This window comes from Pongo abelii, chromosome 5 (genome assembly GCF_028885655.2).
Source record: "Pongo abelii isolate AG06213 chromosome 5, NHGRI_mPonAbe1-v2.0_pri, whole genome shotgun sequence".
NCBI lineage: Eukaryota > Metazoa > Chordata > Mammalia > Primates > Hominidae > Pongo > Pongo abelii.
The window spans coordinates 90,572,720-90,597,484 of NC_071990.2; the positions used below are offsets into that span (position 1 = coordinate 90,572,720).

Consider the following 24,765-nt stretch of genomic DNA (forward strand, 5'->3'; position numbering starts at 1 on the left):
GTTGGAGACCAGCCTAGCCAACATAGTGAAACCTCCTCTCTACTACAAATACAAAAAAAATTAACTGGGCATGGTGGCACGTGCCTATAGTCCCGCTACTCAGGGAGGCTGAGGCAGAAGAATTGCTGGAACCCAGAAGGCGGAGGTTGCAGTGAGCCAAGATAGCGCCACTGTGCTCCAGCCTGGGCGACAGAGGGAGACTCCTAAAAAAAAAGGTGTGACAAATATTTTCACTTTGTGAGGCCAAGGCGGGTGGATTTCTTGAGGTCAGGAGTTCAAGACCAGCCTGGCCAACATGGTGAAACACCATCTCACCATCTCTACTAAAAATACAAAAATTAGTGGGGCGTGGTGGTGTGCACCTGTAATCCCAGCTACTCGGGAGGCTGAGGCATAAGAATGGCTTGAACCTGGGAGGGTGAGGCTACAGTGAGCCAAGATTTGTACCACTGCCATGGTACAAATGGCATGGGTGACAGAGCGAGACTCAAAAAAACAAAATAAAAAAGTGTAACAAGTATTTTTATGGAAGGTTTTTTTGTTTGTTTGTTTGTTTTTAGACAGTGCTTCCAAATCCTGTGTACCATCAAGAAATTGTTTGGACTTATATGAAGAGATCCTGACTGAAGAGGGAACTGCAAAGGAGGCAACATATAATGATGTATGGGTTTCCACAGTTATTAAGGACAGTTATTTACTGTTTTGTAGCTCCTGAAGAGCAGTCAGCTGCTTAGTTTTGAACAGATATTTTGTTTAGGAACTTAGCTCTTAGACTAACAAATATTTAAGTCAGTTTTTGTCTTCAGACCTGTTTTTTAAAGGAATGTTTTCTGAATACTTACTAAATTTAGTTATAATTTTGTTTGACCCAATTTAAGCATCTGAATATAAAACCTCAACAGGCAAACAACGTTATAACATTTTTTCTTTCATGATATGTACAAAGTTAAATTATATGTTGCATAAAATGTCCTCAGACTTCTATTTCTTTCTACTATATTTGAATTTTAAGGTTTGGATGTTGAATGTGAAACTAAACAAAATAGATTATTTGTAGGCTTAACTTTAAAACTGGTTATCTTTCTGGTAAAAGTAGACCTCATCTGCCTTCTTAGTGAATTGATTTGCAAATTTTAAAATATTTCGAAATGCCAGTTAAGCTAAGAAAATAATTTTGAATGATACTTAATCCTTTTATATTTTATAGTTGCAAGTAGAATATGGAAAATGTCAACTACAAATGAAAGAGCTGATGAAAAAGTTTAAAGAAATACAGACACAGGTAGGGTATAAATGAAAACATAAAAAACAAATTACCAGGCACAGTGACTCACACCAGTAATTTCAGCACTTTGAGAGGCAGAGGTGAGAGGATTGCTTGAGGCCAGGAGTTTGAGCCCAGCCTTAGCAAGGTAACGAAACCTCATCTCTAGAAAAAAATAAAACAGTTAGCTGTGTATGGCCCCCTGTAGTCCTAGCTACTTAGGAGGCTGAGGAGGGAGGACTCTTGAACTCAGGAGTTTGAAGTTACAGTGAGCTGTGATTGTACCACTGCACTCCAGCCTGGGTGACAGAGCAAGACCCTGCCCTGTCACTTAAAAAAAATAAAACAAAAAAAGTTGTTATAAATAGAAATTAAAATGTTAAAGTGTTGACAGTTTATAAGGAAGCTTTCTTTCAGTATTAAATGAAATAGCAAATGTGGCAAGTATGCATTATTTCCTGAGTTGATGAAATTGAATGAAATAGCAAATGTGGCAAATATGCATTATTTCCCGAGTTGATGAAACTGATAAAGGAAAACGGCTTGATTTGTTAAATGACATTGATTATAAAGGGTCTGTTAGACTTAGGCCAATGAATAGTTAATTAATAGAAAATTTGTGGAAATGATGACAACTGGTTTAAAAGAATGGTTTTGAGGAGCAAAGATATGGGTTTAAAATGGCTCTTGGGGGACACTGATGATGCCTTCACAGCTTTTGCCAAAATGACCTATTTTGTGACTGTGCTGCAAAAATCAGAAATGTCATGTCCTGTTCTAGTTTTTACTTTTTGGTAAAATTGTATCTCTTCCTTCTCTTTCCCCTGAAAGAACCAGTGAACTCTCAATTCTTTCTTTGTTTATCTGGGGACTAATACATCTTTTTTTTTTTGATGGAGCCTCGCTCTTCGCCAGGCTGGAGTGCAGTGGCATGATCTCGGCTCACTGCAACCTCCAGCTCACTGCAACCTCCGCCTCCCAGGCTCAAGCGGTTCTCCTGCCTCAGCCTCCCAAGTAGCTGGGATTACAGGCACCCGCCACGACACCTGGCTAATTTTGTATTTTTAGTAGAGACAGGGTTTCAGCATGTTGGGCAGGCTGGTCTTGAGCTCCTGACCTTAGGTGATCCACCTGCCTCGGCCTCCCAAAGTGCTGGGATTACAGGCGTGAGCCACCACGCCCAGGCTGGACTAATACATCTTTGCAAGTTTAACCAAAGCTGTTAAATATAACCTAATTCTTATCATTTTTATTTTCAATTTTCAAGATCATGGCCCAGGCAGAACTTACTTTTTCTGCTGTTCATTGGTTTTCATTTCAATCTCTGTTTTAAGTAGTTTCACTTTAAGTGGAACTATTTCTGGTGCCAGTTACCTTCTCATAGTCTCAGCTTCCCCACCTGTATAAGAGGGATGAGTAGTACTCCTCATAGGGCTTATAAATCTGTGATGCCTGCATGTAGTTAACATTCAATAATTATCAGCTAATATATGTAGTAGTATTAGTAACCCTATAGGTATGTACTTTATTAATATAGTTTGTGGTGTTTTAGAATTTCAGCTTAATAAACGAAAACCAGTCTCTTAAGAAGAATATTTCAGCACTTATCAAAACTGCCAGAGTGGAAATAAACCGCAAGGATGAAGAAATAAGTAATCTTCACCAAAGGTATTACTGAGCGATGTAGCTGTTATAAATTTCGTGGGTATTGATATGTGGAATATTTTTAACTTTGAGAGGAAAGATGAAAATAATGTATTTTATTTATTTTTATTTATTTTTATTTTTTTTTAGAGACAGGGTCTCATTTTGTCACCCAGGCTGGAATGCAGTGGTGTAATTATAACTCAATGCAGCCTCCACCTCCTGGGCTCAAGGGATCCTCTTTCCTCAGCCTTCCAAGTAGCTGAGACAACAGGTGCACAACACCATGTCTGCCTAATTTTTTTATTTTTTATTTTTGGTGGAGACAGGGTCTCACTATGTAGCCCACACTGGTCTTGAACTCCAGGCCTCAAGTGATCCTCCTGCCTCTGCCTCCTGAAGTGTTGGGATTATAGGGGTGAGCCACCATGCTTGGCCCATATGTGATTATTAATAGAACATTGTGGCCAGGCGCAGTGGCTCGTACCTGTAATCCCAGCACTTTGGGAGGCTGAAGGGGACAGACCACTTGAGCTCAAGAGTTTGAAACCAGCCTGGCCAACAGGGTGAAACCCTGTCTCTACTAAAAATACAAAAATTTGGCTGAGCGTGGTGGCTCATGCTTGTAATCCTAGCACTTTGGGAGGCCGAGGCGGGCAGATCACCTGAGGTCAGGAGTTCGAGACCAGCCTGACCAACATGGTAAAACCCCATCTCTACTAAAAAAAAAAAAAAAAAAAAAAAACAAAATTAGCTGGACATGGTGGCACATACCCAGAATCACAGCCACTCGGGAGACTGAGGCAGGAGAATCTCTTGAACCCAGGAGGCAGAAGTTGCTGAGATTGTGCCATTGCACTCCAGCCTGGGCAACAAGAGTGAAACTCCATCTCAAAAAAAAAAAATATTAGCCAGGCGTGGTGGTGGGTGCCTATAATTCCACCTACTTGGGAGGCTGAGGCAGGAGAATCGCTCGAACCTGGGACGCAGAGGTTTCAGTGAGCTGAGATCATACCACTGCATTCCATCCTTGGTGACAGCGAGACTCCATCTCAAAAAAAAAAAAGGAAGCAAATAAAAATAGAACATTGCCACATATTTCTCAGAATATATTTAGTTTCCTAAAACACTGAGTTCTTGCTCTAATACTGTTTGCCCTGATGAGATGATGGTATATATATCATGGGTTCTTCTAGGTCCCCACTAAATTACTAAAATATCAAGAGGGCATCTGTGCTCATATACCCTATTAATAAACAGCCCTTATACTATCTCTCAATTGTATATTCTTTTCTTTCTCAAGGGGATTTTCTCCATTAATTTCTCTCTTTTATTGGTTGGAGGCAATATTTTGCTCCAGAGAAGTTCCTATCTTCATAGCCTAACCTCTGAAAAAGTTGTCTAAACTTGTAAACTTGTTTTCATTTTCTTTCTTTCTACTAACTCACTTTTTTTTTTTTTAAGATGGAGTCTCACTCTGTCGCCAGGCTGGAATGCAGTGGTACGATCTTGGCTCACTGCAACCTCCCCCTCCTGGGTTCAAGCAATTCTCCTGCCTCAGCCTCCTGGGTAGCTGGGACTACAGACACGCACCACCATGCCCAGCTAATTTTTGTATTTTTAGTAGAGATGGGGTTTCACCATGTTGGCCAGGGTGGTCTTGATCTCTTGACCTCATGATCCGCCTGCCTCAGCCTCCCAAAGTGCTGGGATTACAGGCGTGAGCCACTGTGCCTGACCTTTTTTTTTTTTTGACAGAGCCTCACTCTGTCGCCCAGACTGGAGTGCAAATGGTGCAATCTCGCCTCACCGCAACCTTCGCCTCCCAGGTTCAAGCAATTCTGCCTCCCGAGTAGCTGGGATTACAGGCACTCACCACCACCACCGGCTAATTAAAAAAAATTTTTTTTATTTTTTGAGGTGGAGTCTCACTCTGTTGCACAGGCTGGAGTGCAGTGGCGTGATCTCAGCTCACTCCAACCTATGCCTCCTAGGTTCAAGCATTCTCCTGCCTCAGCCTCCTGAGTAGCTGGTATTACAGGCACCTGCCACCACGCTGGCTAATTTTTGTATTTTTAGTAGAGGCAGGGTTTCACCATGTTGGTCAGGCTGGTCTCGAACTCCTGACCTCAGGTGACCCACCTGCCTCGGCCTCCCAATGTGCTGGGATCACAGGCATGAGCCACCGCACCCAGCCTACACCCAGCTAATATTTTTGTATTTTTAGTAGACACGGGGTTTCACCATGTTGGTCAGGCTGGTCTTGAACTCCTGACCTCAGGTGATCCACCCACCTTGGCCTCCCAAAGTGTTGGGATTTCAGGCGTGAGCCACTGTGCCCAGACTTTTTTTTTTTTTTTTTGGCAGAGTCTTGCTCTGTTGCCCAGGCTGGAGTGCAGTGGTGTGATCTCAGCTCATTGCAACCTTTGCCTGCTGGGTTCAAGCGATCCTCCCACCTCAGCCTCCCAAGTAGCTGGGATTACAGGCATGCACCACCTGTAAAAAAATTATAAAAAAAAAAAAGATTTTTTTGTATTTTTAGTAGACGGGGTTTCACCATTTTGGCCAGGCTGGTCTCAAACTCCTGACCTCAAGTGATCTGCCCGCCTGGCCCTCCAAAGTGCTGGGATTACAGGCATGAGCCACTGCACCCAGCTTCAAGGGTATTCCTTTTATGGTTAGTGCTTTTCGTGTTTACATTTCCCCAGTGATCTCAAAGGTATCTGCCAACAGTTGGTCGGTTGAGTCAGTATCTATATTAGTTTCCTAGGCTTAGTGTAACAAAACTACCAGAAATGGGTGGCCTAAACAACCAAAATTTGTCTCACAGTCCTGGAGGCTAGAAGTCCAAAATGAAAGCGTCAGCAAAGTTAGTTTCTTTTGAGGGCTCTGAAGGAAGGATCTGATTCAGGCCTCTGTACTCGTAGATGGTTGTCTACTTCCTATGTCTCTTTATATCCTCTTTCTAAATGTATCTCTGTGTCCAAATTTCCCCCTTTTTATAAGAACACCAGTAATATTGTATTAGGGCCCACCTTGAGGACATCACTTTAACTTGATTATTTCTGTAAAGACCCTTTAAATAAGGTCATATTCTGAAGAACAATGGGTTAGAACTTCAAATTATGAATTTGGTCAGGAGAGGGGACACAATCCATAACAGGGTTCATATGAGGTTTACACATTGTTTTAGGTTGTGTGTTTTTCTAATCCTCTCCTATAACAATCTCCCTATATTTCTGAGTTTTTTAAGTTTTGGGTTTTTCTACACATTTACTACTGATTAGAAATAGATATATGAAATTTCAGAGAAATTATGGAACTTCTGGAAGATGAAGTTATTACCAGAAGCCAAAATAGGCCAGGCACAGTGGCTTACGCCTGTAACCCCAGTACTTTGGGAGGCGAAGGCAGGAGAATTGCTTGAGTCCAGGAGTTTGAGACCAGCCTGCGCAGCATAGTGAGATCCCATCTCTACAAAAAATTAAAAATTGGCTGGGCGTGGTGGCTTGTACCTGTAGTCCCAGCTACTTGGAAGGTTGAAGTGAGAGGATTGCTTGAGCCTAGGATATCAAGGCTGCAGTGAGCCATGGTCATGCTGCTGCACTCAGCCTGGTTGAAAGAGGAAGACCCTGTCTCAAAAAAAAAAAAAAAAAAGCTAAATTGAGCTATCTACATTTTATTGCTAGGAAACCTACCAGTTTTTTTAAACACTAATATAAAACCTTAAGACTTAGATTTTTGTTTGTTTTAAACAGTAAATATATACCATTCTCCTAGGAAAGAATTACAACTCTATTCCTTTTTACTTTTGCGTAGTATATAACATCTTAAGATGGCCTTTGGTGCTTTGGCTTGCTATGGGATTGTATGTGAAACAGAAAACTAGGATAGAGAATTATTTAGAGTTTTACTTTGATCATGTCTGTTGTTTAGCAAGATTTTACTTTTCCTTGTGTTTCAGTTGAGCTAGAAGGAATAAGGCAAGAAAATAATGTCACTTGTTCTAAAAGAAGTGAACTTGTGGTTAGCTGGGGAGTTATGCACTGTGGTGAAGTAAGTCTAAGAGCCATTGGCAAGTATTGGGATAGATCCTCAGGTCCTCAAAACTTATTTGAGCAAAGCACATGAAAAAGAATTTCATGTTTTAAAAACAGGCTAATTTAGTTGGAAGCTGGTAATTTCTTTTTCTTCTTTTTTTTAGGGACAGGGTCTCACTTCGTTCTGTCACCCAGGCTGGAGTGCAATAGCGCAATCATGGCTCACTGCAGCCTCAACCTCCTGGTCTTAAGTGATCCTCCCACCTCAGCCTTCCGAGTAGCTAGGACCACAGGCATGTACCACTATGCCTGGCTAATTAAAACAAAAAATTTTTTTGGAGACAGGATGTCACCATGTTGCCCAGGCTGATCTTGAACTCCTGGGCTCAAACAAATGATCCTCCCGCCTTGTCCTCCTAAAGTGCTGGTATTACAGGCATGAGCCACAACATCTGGCCAAAGCTGGTAATTTCTTTCTCAACCAGGAGGTTGAGGCTGAGACAGAGTCTTGCTCTGTCACCCAGGCTGGAGTACAGTGGCACAGTCTCGGCTCACTGCAACCTCCACCTCCCAGGTTCAAGCAATTCTCCTGCCTCAGCTCCCAAGTAGCTGGGATTACAGGTGCCTGCCACCACGCTTGGCTAATTTTTTTGTATTTTTGATAGAGACGGGGTTTCACCATGTTGGCCAGGCTGCTCTCAAACTCCTGACCTCAAGTGATCCACCTGCCTCGGCCTCCCAAAGTGCTGGGATTACAGGCATGAGCTACCATGCCCGGCCAAAGCTGGTAATTTCTTAATCATGAATTACTCATGTGAATAAAGTTTGGAATATTGCTAAATATAATATAACTTTTTTTTTTTTATTTCACAATAGATTGTCTGAGTTTCCGCATTTTCGAAATAATCATAAAACTGCAAGGACATTTGATACAGTTAAAACAAAAGATCTTAAATCTAGATCTCCACATTTGGATGATTGTTCAAAGACTGATCACAGAGCTAAAAGTGATGTTTCTAAAGATGTACATCATAGCACTTCACCGCCAAATCTGGAAAAGGAAGGAAAACCACATTCTGATAAAAGGAGTACTTCACATTTACCTACATCTGTCGAGAAACACTGCACTAATGGTGTTTGGTCGCGTTCTCATTATCAGGTTGGTGAGGATAGCTCAAATGAGGATAGTAGAAGAGGAAGAAAAGATATTAGACATAGCCAGTTTAACAGAGGAACTGAAAGAGTACGAAAAGACTTAAGTACTGGCTGTGGTGATGGTGAACCAAGGATATTGGAGGCTAGTCAAAGGCTACAAGGACATCCTGAGAAATATGGTAAAGGTGAACCAAAGACTGAAAGCAAAAGTTCAAAGTTTAAAAGTAACTCAGATTCTGACTATAAAGGTGAACGCATTAACTCTTCTTGGGAGAAGGAGACCCCTGGAGAAAGGTCACACAGTCGAGTAGACTCTCAAAGTGACAAAAAACTAGAAAGACAAAGTGAAAGATCACAAAATATAAATAGGAAAGAAGTTAAATCACAAGACAAAGAAGAAAGAAAAGTTGATCAAAAACCTAAATCAGTAGTAAAGGACCAAGATCACTGGAGAAGATCTGAACGAGCATCACTTCCTCATTCCAAGAATGAAATAACATTTTCTCATAATTCAAGTAAATACCATCTAGAAGAGAGAAGAGGATGGGAAGATTGTAAAAGAGACAGGAGTGTAAACAGTCATAGTTTTCAAGATGGAAGATGTCCATCTTCTCTTTCAAACAGTAGAACTCACAAAAACATTGACTCTAAGGAAGTTGATGCTATGCACCAGTGGGAAAATACACCTTTAAAAGCAGAAAGACATAGAACTGAAGATAAGAGGAAAAGAGAACGAGAAAGCAAAGAAGAAAATAGGCATATTAGAAATGAAAAAAGAGTACCTGCAGAACATTTGCAGAAGGCTAATAAGGAAACTAAGAAAACCACTACTGAGTTAAAGAAACAGAATGAGCCAAAGACTGATAAGGGAGAAGTCCTTGATAATGGTGTTTCTGAAGGAGCAGATGATAAAGAGCTTGCAATGAAAGCTGAGAGTGGTCCAAATGAAACAAAAAACAAAGACCTAAAATTGAGTTTTATGAAAAAATTGAACTTAACTCTTTCTCCTGCTAAAAAGCAACCTGTTTCTCAGGATAATCAGCATAAAATAACTGATGTTCCCAAGTCCAGTGGTATATGTGATTCAGAGTCTTCAATGCAAGCTAAAACAGTGGCATATGTTCCCTTCATCAGTGAACATATCTTGGGGGAAGCCTCTGTCAGTGAACATACCATGGGGGAAACCAAGTCAACGTTATTGGAACCAAAGGTTGCTCTTCTAGCAGTGACTGAACCCAGGATCAGTATCTCAGAAACCAACATAGAAGACGAAAATAGTTTGTTAGTTAGATCTGTTGACAATACTATGCATTGTGAAGTGCCCATTTGTGGTACAGAGACTTCCTTCCCATCTCCTGTGGAAATACAACAGACAGAATCCTTGTTTCCATCAACAGGAATGAAACAAACCATTAATAATGGGAGGGCAGCAGCTCCTGTGGTAATGGATGTATTACAAACAGATGTGTCTGAAAACTTTGGCTTGGAATTGGATACCAAAAGAAATGATAATTCAGATTCTTGTGGTATTTCTGAAGGTATGGAAATGAAGGTGGCACTTTCAACAACAGTGAGTGAAACCACTGAAAGCATTTTGCAGCCTTCAATTGAGGAAGCTGATATTTTGCCAATAATGCTTTCAGAAGACAATAACCCAAAATTTGAGCCTTCTGTTATAGTTACACCACTGGTTGAGAGTAAGTCGTGTCATTTGGAGCCTTGCTTACCTAAAGAGACTCTAGATTCTTCACTTCAGCAGACTGAGTTAATGGACCACAGAATGGCAACTGGTGAAACAAACTCAGTATATCATGATGATGATAACTCGGTTTTGAGCATTGACCTTAGTCACCTGAGACCTATTCCAGAAGCCATCAGTCCTCTGAATAGTCCAGTGAGACCTGTAGCAAAAGTTCTTAGAAATGAAAGCCCACCTCAAGTTCCAGTGTATAATAACAGCCATAAAGGTAATAGTTCATATTATCTTCTATAACTTTGCATTTTATGAGAATGTAAAATACATAAGATAAATTGGTGCTTTTTCTTTTTTAATAACATAAAAAGTAGCATATTACTCAGCCCCTGTTATCTAGAAGTGCACATGGAGGGTTTTTTTGTTTTTTGTTTTTTTTTAGTTGAAGTCTCACTGTGTCCCCCAGGCTGGAGTGCAGTGTGCACGATCTTGGCTCACTGCAACCTCTGCCTCCTGAGTTCAAGCAATTCTCCTGCCTCAGCCTCCCAAGTAGCTGGGACTACAGGTGCGTGCCACCACTCCCAGCTAATTTTTGTATTTTTTTTTAGTAGAGACAGGATTTCACCATATTGGCCAGGTTGGTCTTGAACTCCTGACCTTGTTATCCGCCCATCTCTGCCTCCCAAAGTGTTGGGACTATAGGCGTGAGCCACCACACCCAGCCAGAGTTGTTTTTTGTTTCTTTTTTTTTTTTTTGAGAGAGAGTCTCACTCTGTCGCCAGGCTGGAGTGCAGTGGTGTGATCTCGGCTCACTGCAACCTCCGCCTCCCAGGCCCAAGTGATTCTCCTGCCTCAGCCTCCCAAGTAGCTGGGATTACAGGCACCCGCCACCATGCCCGGCTAATTTTTGTGTTAGTAGAGATGGGGTTTCACCATGTTGGTCAGGTTGGTCTGGATCTCTTGACCTCATGATCAGCCCTCCTCAGTCTCCCAAAGTGCTGGGATTACAGGAGTGAGTCACCGCGCCCGGCCCCGAGCACTTTTTAAGATCAATAAAAACCAATGATACAGGCTGGGCATGGTGGCTCACACCTGTAATCCTAGCACTTTGGGAGGCTGAGGCAGGTGGATCATGAGGTCAGGAGTTTGAGACCAGCCTGGCCAACGTGGTGAAACCCTGTCTCTACTAAAAATACAAAAATTAGCTGGGCGTGGGGGCAGTCGCCTGTAGTCCCAGCTACTCAGGAGGCTGAGGCAGGAGAATTGGCTTGAACCCAGGAGGTAGAGGTTGCAGTGAGCCAAGACTGCACCACTGCACTCCATCCTGGGCGACACAGCAAGACTTCGTTCTCAAAAAAAAAAAATCAGTGATACAAATATTAGGCGTTAACATTCTGCTTCAAAAAGAACTAGTAAAACAGTGACTTGCCGGCCGGGCGCGGTGGCTCACGCCTGTAATCCCAGCACTTTGGGAGGCCCAGGCGGGCGGATCACGAGGTCAGGAGATCAAGACCATCCTGGCTAACATGGTGAAACCCCATCTCTACTAAAAATACAAAAAAAATTAGCCAGACATGGTGGCAGGCACCTGTAGTCCCAGCTACTCGCGAGGCTGAGACAGGAGAATGGCGTGAACCTGCGAGGCGAGTTTGCAGTGAGCTGAGATTGCGCCACTGAACTCCAGCCTGGGCGACAGAGTGAGACTCCGTCTCAAAAAACAACAAAAAAAAACAAACAGTGAATTGCCTCAGTATTTAATTTTTTGTTATATGTAATATTTAATATGGACATGTCAAATGACCAAACTTTAATATACTTTTATCTTCTATAAATGTGTTTAATATATTTTTCTCTTCTACAGATATGTTTTTACCAAATTCAGCTCATTCTACCTCTAAGAGTCAGTCTGATCTCAATAAGGAAAATCAAAAGCCAATTTACAAATCTGACAAATGTACAGAAGCAGACACATGTAAGAATTCACCATTAGATGAATTAGAAGAAGGAGAAATTAGAAGTGATAGTGAAACATCTAAACCACAAGAAAGTTTTGAAAAAAATTCCAAGCCTAGAGCGTCAGCTGATGTGCGGAAGTCAAAGACTATCCCACGACGTGGGAAAAGTACTGTGTGTTTAGATAAAGACAGTAGGAAAACACATGTAAGAATCCATCAGACCAATAACAAATGGAATAAAAGACCTGATAAATCTAGCAGATCTTCAAAAACAGAGAAGAAAGATAAAGTGATGAGCACTTCCAGCTTGGAAAAAATAGTTCCAATTATTGCTGTACCCTCTTCTGAACAAGAGATCATGCACATGTTACGAATGATAAGAAAACATGTAAGAAAAAATTATATGAAATTCAAGGCAAAATTTTCGTTAATACAATTTCACAGAATTATTGAGTCAGCAATTTTGAGTTTTACATCTCTAATTAAACATCTCAACTTACACAAAATCTCTAAGTCGGTAACTACCTTACAGAAGAATCTCTGTGATGTTATAGAGTCTAAACTTAAGCAAGTTAAAAAGAATGGCATAGTTGATCGTTTATTTGAACAGCAGCTACCAGATATGAAAAAGAAATTGTGGAAGTTTGTAGATGACCAACTTGATTATTTGTTTGCAAAGCTTAAGAAAATCTTAGTATGTGATTCCAAAAGCTTTGGAAGAGATAGTGATGAAGGCAAACTTGAAAAAACAAGTAAACAGAATGCGCAGTATTCAAATAGTCAGAAAAGGAGTGTGGACAACTCCAACAGAGAATTGCTGAAAGAAAAATTATCAAAATCAGAAGACCCTGTTCATTATAAGTCTTTAGTGGGATGTAAAAAATCTGAGGAAAATTATCAAGACCAAAATAACTCCAGTATTAACACTGTAAAGCATGACATTAAAAAAAATTTTAACACCTGCTTTGATAATATAAAGAACTCTCGATCCGAAGAGCGCTCCTTGGAACTACACTGTCCAAGCACCCCAAAGTCAGAAAAAAACGAAGGAAGCAGCATAGAGGATGCACAGACATCCCAGCATGCAACTTTGAAGCCAGAACGAAGTTTCGAGATTCTTACCGAACAGCAAGCATCGAGCCTTACTTTTAATTTAGTGAGTGATGCACAAATGGGTGAAATATTTAAAAGTTTGTTGCAAGGTTCTGATCTTTTAGACAGCAGTGTTAACTGTACTGAAAAAAGTGAGTGGGAGTTAAAGACTCCAGAGAAGCAGCTGCTAGAGACTCTTAAGTGCGAGTCTATACCAGCTTGTACAACAGAAGAGCTAGTTTCAGGGGTGGCTTCTCCATGTCCTAAAATGATTAGTGATGATAATTGGTCATTATTATCATCTGAAAAAGGTCCATCTCTGTCTTCAGGGCTTTCATTGCCGGTTCATCCTGATGTGTTGGATGAAAGTTGTATGTTTGAAGTGTCTACTAACCTACCTTTAAGTAAAGATAATGTGTGTAGTGTAGAAAAGAGCAAGCCCTGCGTTTCTTCCATACTTCTTGAAGATCTAGCAGTCTCTTTAACAGTACCGTCGCCTCTGAAGTCAGATGGTCATCTCAGTTTTTTAAAGCCTGATGTGTCATCCAGTTCAACTCCTGAAGAAGTCATTAGTGCTCATTTTAGTGAAGATGCCTTACTTGAGGAAGAGGATGCATCTGAGCAAGATATTCATTTAGCTCTGGAGTCTGATAATTCAAGCAGTAAATCAAGTTGTTCTTCTTCCTGGACAAGCCGATCTGTTGCTCCAGGCTTTCAGTACCACCCTAATCTACCTATGCATGCCGTCATAATGGAAAAGTCCAATGATCATTTCATTGTGAAAATACGACGTGCAACACCATCTACCTCTTCTGGTCTTAAACAGAGTATGATGCCTGATGAATCATTGACATCTTTGCCCAGACATGGAAAGGAAGCTGATGAAGAAGCAGAGAAAGAATATATTTCATGTCAGAACACAGTTTTTAAATCTGTGGAGGAATTGGAAAATTCCAACAAAAATGTTGATAGCAGCAAGTCAACTCATGAAGAACAGAGCTCTATGATACAAACACAGGTTCCTGATATATATGAATTTCTTAAAGATGCTTCAGATAAGATCGGTCATAGTGATGAAGTGGCTGATGAATGTTTCAAATTGCATCAAGTATGGGAAACAAAAGTGCCTGAAAGCATTGAAGAATTGCCTTCAATGGAAGAAATCTCACACTCTGTTGGGGAACATCTTCCAAACACATACATAGATCTAACAAAAGATCCAGTCACTGAAACCAAAAACTTGGGGGAATTCATAGAAGTAACAGTTTTAAATATTGATCAGTTGGGGTGTTCTGGAGGCAATTTAAATCAGAATGCTCAAATATTAGACAGTTCTTTGCAGGCTGATACTGTAGGTGCTTTTATTGATTTGACACAAGATGCTTCAAGTGAGACTAAAAGTGAAGGTAATCATCCTGAATTAGCTGTGGAAGACTTGGGATGTGGGGTGATACAGGTAGATGAAGATAATTGTAAGGAAGAAAAGGCACAAGTGGCAAACAGGCCTTTAAAATGCATCGTTGAGGAAACCTATATCGACTTGACCACAGAATCTCCCAGTTCATGTGAAGTAAAAAAAGATGAATTAAAATCAGAGCCAGGATCAAATTGTGATAACTCGGAGTTGTCTGGGACTTTGCATAATGCTCACAAAAAGAGAAGAAACTTTTCTGATCTAAATCATCCTCATAAAAAACAAAGAAAGGAAACAGACTTAACTAATAAGGAAAAGACAAAGAAACCTACCCAAGATTCTTGTGAGAATACTGAAGCTCACCGAAAGAAAGCCAATAAGAAGAAGGCCCCTCCTGTGACTAAAGATCCCTCATCATTAAAGGCAACCCCAGGGATTAAGGATTCATCAGCAGCACTTGCCACTTCTACAAGCCTTTCTGCAAAAAATGTTATTAAAAAGAAGGGAGAAATTATCATTTTATGGACAAGGTAAGAATCTTGTGAGACATTTAAATCACCAGGAAATTTCGAGCTCAGAAATCTGTCTGGCTGGGCGCAGTGGCTCATGCCTGTAATCCCAGTACTTTGGGACTCTGAGGCAGGTGGATCACTTGAGCCCAGGAGTTTGGGACCAGCTTGAGCAACATGGCGAAATTCTGTCTCTACAAAAAAATACAAAAATTAGGGCCGGGCGCAGTGGCTCACGCCTGTAATCCCATCACTTTGGGAGGCCGAGGCGGGCGGATCACGAGGTCAGGAGATCGAGACCATCCTGGCTAACACGGTGAAACCCAGTCTCTACCAAAAATACAAAAACTTAGCCAGGCGTGGTGGCACGCGTCTGTAGTCCCAGCTAGTCGGGAGGCTGAGGCAGGAGAATGGCATGAACCTGGGGGACAGAGCTTGCAGTGAGCCGAGATCACGCCACTGCATTCTAGCCTGGGCAACAGAGCGAGACTCTGTCTCAAAAAAAAAAAAAAAAATTAGCCAGGTGTGGTGGTGCAGGCCTGTGGTCCCAGCTACTTGGGAGGCTGAGGCAGGAGGATCACTTGAGCCTGGGAGGCAAAGGTTATACTCCAGCCTGGGTGACAGAGCAAAACTCTGTCTCAAAAAAAAAAAAAAAAAAAAAAACAGAAAACCTAAAGATACCTAGCCAGGCATGGTGGCAGGCACCTGTAGTCCCAGCTACTCGGAAGGCTGAGGCAGGAGAATGGCCGTGAACCTGGGAGGTGGAGCTTGCAGTGAGCTGAGATCACGCCACTGCCCTCCAGCCTGGGTGACAGTGCAAGACTCCCTCTCGGAAAAAAAAAAAACCTAAAGATATCTAATCTGTCATGTCTTCATAGCTTTATCATCCTAAAATAAGGAAAATGATGACTTCAAAAGTGGCCAAATTTAGTTGAAGATACATTCTAAAGTACAGTCCTGCTGTACTGTTGTACATTCTAGAACGGTGGCTCTTAACCAGAGGTGTGCAGTAGTACCATGGATATAACTTTTCACTTTGAAAAGCTCTATTGTGAAGTTAAAAAAAGTGAAGTTTTTCATTTAAAAAAAAGTGAAGTGAAAAAAAGTTAAAAAGTGAAGGGAAAAAGTGTGTTTTAACTTCACTTTTTAAATTAAAAACTTACTTCATTTGGAAGGAACTGGTGTAAGCACATCTTAGAAGGAATGATAAGTGATGAAACAGCAGAAAATGGGAGCGTTGGTATAGGTTGGTGCAAAACCACAATTACTTTTGCAGCAACCTAATAATTTGATTTTTCCTCCAGATTAGAAGTTTGCAGTTTTGTAAACTGGTTGTACTTTTGAGGGTTTTTGTTTGTTTGTTTGTTTGAGACAGAGTTTCACTCTTGTTGCCCAGACTCGAGTGCAATGGTACCATCTTGGCTCACTGCAACCTCTGCCTCCTGGATTCAAGTGATTCTCCTGCCTCAGCCTTCTGAGTAGCTGAATTACAAGGGCACGCCCAGCTAATTTTGTATTTTTAGTAGAGACGGGGTTTCTCCATGTTGGTCAGGCTGGTCTCGAACTCCTGACCTCAGGTGATCTGCCCACCTCAGCCTCCTGAAGTGCTGGATTATAGGCATGAGATGCTGTGCCCGTACACTTTTGAGTTTTATATGAACTGTTTAAGAAAATCAAGACCCCATTCAGATGTAAAAGTAACCACAGTTATGAATCACTGGACTAGAGGTAGATATACTTGACTAGAATGCTTAATGAGAGAAGCTGAGTTTTGTGAAAACTGGTGATCAGTTTTGTTAATTCCACAGTCCTCAAATCCCCATTTCAGGTAACTTTGCAGATGGCAGTATAAAATCTCAGCAATTGTATTAATACCCATTTGGTCAGAGTATGCAGAAAAAGCAGAGGTCTGGGAATTAGAAGATATGGATTCTATTTTAGTTCTGGTTCTTCTGCTTATTATGTCTGTGACCATCTTTGGGGCCTCAGTTTTTTAGTGTATACATTAAAGGTAGAATTAAAAAGAAATACTTTAATTTTGTCATTAAGAAAATAAATCAGTACATTTGTTATAGAATACATATGAACTCATAGAGCAAGATCATCTAAATCTTATTTCTCAGAGATACCCATTGTCCATATTTTGGTATATACACTTTTCCTTTTTCCTATGGGTTTAAATTTCCCTGGTTGGTGGACTTCGAGGCAGTGGGATTTTTATTACCTTTCTACTACAGTGTACTAAAACTAAATACGATTTTTTCCTCCTCAGAAATGATGACCGGGAAATTTTATTGGAGTGTCAGAAAAGAGGGCCATCATTTAAAACATTTGCATATTTAGCCGCCAAGTTGGATAAAAATCCAAATCAGGTAACTACCCAATTTTTATATCTCTATTGGTTCACAGATGTTGCTACTTTAAATACTTAAGATTTAGGCTAGGTATGGTAGCTCACATCTATAATCCCAGCACAGCCAAGGTGAGAGGATCCCTTGAAGCCAGGAGTTTGCGACCATCCAGGCAACATGGTAAGACCTCTGCCTCTACAGAAAAATTTTTAAAAATTAATGGGTGCTGTCATGTGCACCTGTGGTCTCAGCTCGGAAGGCTGAGGAGGGAGGATCGCTTGAGCCCAGGAGTTCAAGGCCAGCCTGGCCAATATAGTGAGACCATGTCTCTACAAAAAACAAAAAAAATAGCAGGACATGGTGACATGCACCTGTAGTCCTAGCTACTCGGGAGGCTGAGGCAAATTGATCACTTGAGCCCAGGAGGTTGAGGCTACAGTGAGCTGTGTTCATGCCACTGCACACCATCTTGAGACATGCACACCAGCTTGAGACAGAGTGAGACCCTGTTTCAGATAAAAGTAAATAAATAAATGTTTAGATTGAATTTTTTTTCTTTTTGAATTAAAGTTAGTTTCACTCAGTCTTCTCTTTTTTTTTTTTTTTTTGAGACAGAGTCTTGCTTTGTTGACCTTGCTGGAGTGCAATGGCATGATCTTGGCTCACTGCAACCGCCACCTCCTGGGTTCAAGTGATTCTTGTGCTTAAACCACCCGAGTATCTGGGATTACAGGTGTGTGCCACCACACCCAGCTAATTTTTTGTATTTTTAGTAGATTCCTGGAGAGGCGGAGTTTTGCTATGTTGGCCAGGCTGGTCTTGAACTCTGGGTCTCATGTGATCTGCTTACCTCGGCCTCCCAAAGTGCTGGGATTACAGGTGTGAAAAAAATGTTTTAAGAGATGGAGTCTCATTATGGTGCCCAGGCTAGATTTGAACTCCTGAGCTGGCTTAGATTTACTTTTTGAGTGTTAGAATATGTAGATATTTATTAGCCAGCCTCTTTAAAAGTATGGCTCAGTGTAGGACTGTTAAAAACTTGGTAACTGTGGAAGGAGTATGACTGAGACAATCCTGATTGTTTTGTAAACTGATGTTTGCTTGTTTAAGAAATATTAATGTTTGTAATCCCAGCACTTTGGAAGGCCGACTGGGAGGATTCCTTGGGCCCAGGTTACAGTAAGCTATGCTCTTGACACTGCACACTCCAGCCTAGGTGACAGCAAGACTCTGTCTCTTAAAAAAAAAAAAAAAAAGCCGGGTGCGGTGGCTCACGCCTGTAATCCCAACACTTTGGGAGGCTGAGGCAGGCGGATCACCTGAGGTCAGGAGTTCGAGACCAGCCTGACCAACATGGAGAAACCCCGTTCTCTACTAAAAATACAAAAAAATTAGCCAGGCGTGGTGGCGTATGCCTATAATCCCAGCTACTCAGGAAGCTGAGGCAGGAGAATCGCTTGAACCCGGGAGGCAGAGGTTGCAGTGAGCCGAGATTGTGCCATTGTACTCCAGCCTGGGCAACAAGAGCGAAACTCCATCTCAAAAAAAAAAAAAGTTCAATATTGAAAAGTTAACTAGTAATCACCTTTAGTATGAAGATATTTTTCTTTTTTTTTTTTTTTAAAGACAGAGTTTTACTCTTGTTGCCCAGGCTGGAGTGCAATGGCGCGATCTCGGCTCACTGCAACCTCCGCCTCCTGGGTTCAAGTGATTCTCCTGCCTCAGCCTCCTGAGTAGCTGGGATTACAGGCATGCACCACCACGCCTGGCTAATTTTGTATTTTTAGTAGAGACGGGGTTTCTCCGTGTTGGTCAGGCTGGTCTTGAACTCCCGACCTCAGGTAATCTGCCTGCCTCGCCTCCCAAAGTGCTGGGATTACAGGCATGAGCCACCACACCTGGCCATGAAGATATTTTTCTAAACATTACTTCATCTCTTTATTATTGAAGGTGACTTTCTCTGTCTTTAGCTGTCTTATGAAAGTATTCTTCAAAGATGAAAAAAGATTACTGAGGTATTTATAATTAACACTCATTTTTAAATTTTCAGGTCTCAGAAAGATTCCAGCAGCTAATGAAGCTCTTTGAAAAGTCAAAATGCAGGTAGTTAATGGTTACACTACAGGAGACTAGTAAAATAAATGTTTGACACTGTAGTTGTGCAGTTAATGGCCTGTTAGTCATTGAAGATGTGAATAGTGGGTGAGAGACATCCAGTTGAGTTCCTGCTTCAGTCACAGGTTGGAGGATGATTGCTCGAGCAGGCATCTAAGGTGACCTCATCCACAGGGACGTGCTCAGAGTGAAGCCTGCTGCAGTTCAGATCAGCATGGCATCTCTCCTCAACCTTCTGATTGCTGATGAGTCTAAGGTGGGGGGAAATCCATTTGATTAATAATAAAGTTTTTATAGATAAATCAAACATTCTTCAAAAGCAGTATGTGGTTCATAAGCAGTGAAGTCTGTGTAGTGATGGTAATTTAATATTTCTTACATTTTTAATTAGTGCTAATTAAAATACAAAACATTTGTAAAGTTTATTGTCATCCCAATTGATGACATGATTTACCATATTAAATTGTTAATAATGTTCACAGACATGTTTCCTTAGTTTTTGTTTTTGTACTTGTCGTACAAGTCGTTCTTGTACACACAGGTTTATTAGGGCAATAATATTTAAATTATCAGCAGAAGGCTGGGTGTGGTGGTACCCACCTATAGTCCCAGCTACTCGAGAGGCTGAGGCAAGAGGATCGCTTGAGCCCAGAAATCTGAGGCTAGGGTACTAGGATTGCGCCTGTGAATAACCAATACACTCCAGCCTGGGCAATATAGTGAGATCCAGTCTCTAAAACCTAAGTAAGTAAATAGATTACCAGCAGGTTTTTTCTGTAAGACCTCTGCCAATTGCTTAAATATTTTGGATTTTTATGTAAGCAAAAATTTAAAGATATTTAATGTATCACAATATTTTTAATTGATTTGGTGTCCTAATTATTTGAACGCAAAACATGCAGTTTTAAATGAAGTTTGAATTAAATCTGAATAGCAACTATATTTGGACATACAGAGCCAGGCACAGTGGCACGCCTGTAATCCCAGCACTTTGGGAGGCCGAGGTGGGCAGATCATTTGAGGCCAGGAATTCTATACCAGCCTGGCCAACATGGTGAAACCCCATCTCTACAAAAAATACAAAAATTAGCTAGGCATGGTGGCACGTGTCTGTAATCCCAGCTACTTGGGAGACTGAGGCATGAGAATCGCTTGAACCTGGGAGGTGGAGGTTGCGGTGAGCCAAGATTGTGCCACTACACTCCAGCCTGAAAGACAGAGTGAGACTCTGCCTCTCAGAAAGAAAAGAAAAAAAAAATTTGGACATAGAGCGCAGTGCTAGTGAAATCTTCAAAATATGTGTGGCAGTTTACCATGATGTTAAATTTCTTTTGTTTGTTTGTTTTGAGACGGAGTCTCACTCTGTCGCCCAGGCTGGAGTGCCGCCGCACAATCGCAGCTCACTGCAACCTCTGCCTCTTGGGTTCAAGTGATTATGACGTTAAATTTCTATTTATATAATTCAGAATGTTGCCGGGTGCAGTGGCTCATGCCTGTAATCTGAGCACTTTGGGAGGCTAAGGTGGGCGGATCACCTGAGTTCAGGAGTTCGAGACCAGCCCAGCCAACATGACGATACTTCATCTCTACCAAAATTACAAAAATTAGCTGGGCATGGTGGAACGTGCCTGTAATCCCAGCTACTTGGGAGCCTGAGGCAGGAGAATCACTTGAACAAAACACACAACAGAATGTAAGCTTGAATAATGGGGAATTTGGAGAAGAAGCTTATTCTAAAGAACTTTTTTTTAAAAAAGCTCTGGGCAAAAGGGCTTGATTATCTATTAGATTAACTGTGCTTTTTAAGATTTTTGCTGCCTTTAAGAAATTAAATCGTTTCTCTTTTTTTACCTTAATGTTATATTAAAGTATGATTTCCATTCTCTTGTGAAGAGAATATAAATTCTTTTAAACAGAGATGGGGTTTCACCACGTTGCCCAGGCTAGTCTTGAACTCCTGGACTCAAGCAATCCATCTGCCTTGGCCTCCCAAAGTGCTCGGATTACAGGCGTAAGCTACTGCATCTGGCCAAAAATCTAAAACCATTTAATGAATTTGATATTTGAGATTTCTTTGCTTGCAGGATAGCACATATTGTGGGTTATTTCATTCGTAGCTTGCCTCTTAACTGATTTTTTTTCCCCACAAGTACTGTAGTCCTATTAAATTTTTGTCAATATCAAAGTATAATGATAGTTACCAAACTGATTGCAAAAGCTAGTTTTTTTTTTTTAATTTTGAGACCAATTGGAAGATGAGAAAGCTAGTTTATTAAACACCAATATTGTCTAAATGGAGCTCATTTAAGATAACACATTATGAGATAGTCCTATCAGAAAAATAGAATAATAACTTTAGCATTTTCTTACATTACAGATAAGTTGCTGAATTCCTGGGACTCTTAATTGATATTGCATACTACACAGAAGCTTCAAATTCCTCATGTTTTAAATGAGCACTAGAGGGAGGTTTATCACCTTTTTGGTTACCAGATGATAATCTACATTTGTTATTACTCAGTGACTCTCTAATTTCACATCAGCATGTTCAGCTTGTTCTAGTCATCATTCTGATTTGCTTATCTGTTTTTGGTCAAAATATTTATTTTTAAACATGTTAGAACTTACCAAAATGAAAGCAACAGTGATGTATTGAAATCTTAGTTTTGATATTTTAAAGAAATGACTTTCTAGATAAAAAAATAGTTTTGTAGCATTTTAAACTTAGTGACTATTTAGTTCAAGTGTTCATCCATTTTTTATTTGCTTTTATAATTGCCTCTCCTTGTTTTGGTATATTGTAAAATAATTTAAATAATGTATTTATAAATATGTATAATTATGATGTAAAATACTGTGTGTATATGTATGTATGTGTGTTTCTGTGTATGCACACACATAGATGGCTTTGCCTAGCCAAGGATTTTTTTATCTGTATAAAACTTTTTGTATAAAGTTTGCTTTCAATAATAACAGTTATTATTTCAATAATAACATGTATAATAAAACCATGTAAAGTTTTGTTGTATTTTGATTCGAATGTTTCTTTTACTTTTATTGTGTTTAGGTAATAATTTAAAAAATCAAAAGAGGTAAAAGTCCCAGGGGACCTAGGGTGCAATTTTGAAGTGGTTCCTGGTGGGGGTGTGGCTACCTGAATGGCTCTGAGTAGATTGAGAAAACTGATTGCTGTTGCCTGCCTTCTCACAGCAAGTACCAGAACGGTGAATCATATCTCTGCTGCAGGTGTCCTCACAGATAAAATTAGAGTAGCACAAGAGCTTTTTGGGTGAAGCTTTGGAGAAAACAGGTGTAAGGATTGATTAGCTTGGGCATTACTTCTTCACCCTTCTGCCTTCAGACTCACAGAACTTCTCAGTTAATAATCTAGGCCCTAGACTCTAGGGAGTGCCTCTTCTCATTGCCATTTTTCTCAGGGTGTCCAAAGGAAGAAGCCTTGTCCTAAAGGATTACACACTGAAATAAATAGCAGTGGTTTTGTAGTGCTAGGCCTCTCCAACATGGGGCTTGTCCCCTTCCCTCTCTTTGAACCCTTAATACCAACTAGAGGGTTGGCCATCAGTCCTTCTCCAGTGCATACTCTCAGAAGATTTCATACCACCAGGTAAGTGAGTTCACAAACAATATGATAACCGAAAGATACTACTGGTTCAAAAGAAAACTGGATTACATAAGACTTTCAGAATCTAAAATGAAACTAATAAACATTAAAAGATGTTAGCAACGTGATACAAGAAATAATGAAACATTTAAAATAAATAACATAATAAATGGAGTAGGCCAGGCGTGGTGACTCATGCCTGTAATCCCAGCACTTTGGAAGGCTGAGGCAGGTGGATCATGAGGTCAGGAGTTCAAGACCAGCCTGAAAGATGGTGTAACCCTGTCTCTACTAAAAATACCAAAATTAGCTGGGCATGGTGGTGGGTGCCTGTATTCCTAGCTACCCGGGAGGCTGAGGCAGAGAATTGCTTGAACCCGGGAGGTGGAGGTTGCAGTGAGCCAAGATCACGCCACTGTGCTCCAGCCTGGGTGACAGAGTGAGACTCTGTCTCAAAAAAAAAAAAGGATAGATACAGGTGCAGAATAAATTAGTTGGAAAATCAGGCTGAGAAACCCCCAGAAGGAAGCAAGAAAAAGAATGTAGGAAATACGAAAGCGGATTTAAGCAAGATGGAAGCCAGAAGTAGGTGTGCCAACATTCAGGTAAGAGGCCTAGAAGGAGGAAAAAAATAGAGATTGAAAGGGCCATAGGGTGCCAAACGAGAGACATACTGAAATTGAAGAGTATCAGGGTAACGAGAAAAATCTAAAAGCTTTTAGAGTAAATGTATAAAGGAACAAGAATAAGATTGACTTCAGTCTTCTCAAGTGCAATACTGGATGCAGGAAAATAACGTCCTATTTAAAGTACTGGACTTAAAGTTTTAATCTATCTAAATTTGTCATTCAAATGTGAGGACTTAATAAAAACATTAAGATTTACCAAAGATCTCTATCCAAAGGAAAAGAAGTCACTATATCAGAAAGACACACATGTTTATTGCAGCACAATTGACAGTTACAAAGACAGAATAAACCTAAGTGTCCATCAATTGATGAGTGGATAAAGAGAATGTGGTATACATATATCATGGAGTGCTACTCAGCCACACAAAAAGAATAATGTCTTTTGCAGCAACTTGTATGGAACTGGAGGCTGTTCTAAGTGAAGTAACTCAGGAATTGAAAACCAGATAACATTCAGGTGTGCTGACTCACACCTGTAATCCCAGCAATTTGGGAGGGTGAGGCGGGCAGATCACCTGAGGTCAGAAGTTTGAGACCAGCCTGGCCAACATGGCAAAACGCTGTCTCTACTGAAAATACAAAAATTAGGCGGGTGTGATGGCAGGCGCCTGTCATCCTAGCTACTCAAGTGGCTGAGGCAGGGAGAATTACTTGAACCTGGGAGGCGGAGGTTGCAGTGAGCTGAGACTGTGCCATTGCACTCCAGCCTGGGCAACAAAGTGAGACTCCGTATCAAAAAGCAAACACAAAAAAACCCAGATACCCCTTTCTGCTTCCATGCCACCATGGCACTCATGAAAAAGCTTGTGGCAAAGCAGGGCAGAAAAAAAAAAAGCAGGTTCTGAAGTTTACTCTTAATTGCACCCACTGTAGAAGATGGAATCATGGATGCTGCTAATTTTGAGCAGTTTTTGCAAGAGGGGATCAAAGTGAATGGAAACGCCGGGAATCTAGGTGGAGGACCAAGAGCAAGATCACCATGACTTCTGAGGTGACTTTTTCCTAAAGGTATTTGAAATATCTCACAAAAAAATTTTGAAGAAGAATAATCTGTGTGATTGGTTGCACGTAGTTGCTAACAGCGAAGAAAGTTATGAATTACATTACTTCCAAATTAGCCAGGACAAATAGGAGGAAGATGAGGATTAAAATTCATTCGTCTGGAATATTTCGTATGAGTTTGTGAATAAAACTTGGGAACCAGAGAAAAAAAAGCCAGATA

General features: G+C 40.7%; 1 protein-coding gene across 13 annotated transcripts in view; it reads left to right on the forward strand.

Annotated features, from left to right (window-relative positions):
- The window catches only part of CASP8AP2 (caspase 8 associated protein 2), a 46,688-nt gene extending 24,428 nt beyond the window's left edge, over positions 1-22,260 (forward strand). For 9 of the 13 annotated variants that reach the window (XR_010140254.1, XR_010140255.1, XR_010140256.1 and 6 more), the window contains 8 exons: positions 561-661; positions 1,208-1,282; positions 2,817-2,932; positions 7,825-10,070; positions 11,658-14,787; positions 17,039-17,138; positions 19,168-19,488; positions 21,610-22,260. Coding sequence is in view for 4 of the 13 variants with exons in the window: in XM_002817155.5 (XP_002817201.4) it covers positions 561-661; positions 1,208-1,282; positions 2,817-2,932; positions 7,825-10,070; positions 11,658-14,787; positions 17,039-17,138; positions 19,168-19,220; positions 21,610-21,613 (5,825 nt within the window). In the remaining 9 variants the exon portion in view is untranslated. The remainder of the gene's footprint in view (positions 1-560; positions 662-1,207; positions 1,283-2,816; positions 2,933-7,824; positions 10,071-11,657; positions 14,788-17,038; positions 17,139-19,167; positions 19,489-21,609) is intronic. The other 4 variants (XM_002817155.5, XM_002817153.5, XM_063724911.1 and 1 more) reach the window with 2 other exon arrangements.
- The last annotated feature ends 2,505 nt before the right edge of the window (positions 22,261-24,765 follow it).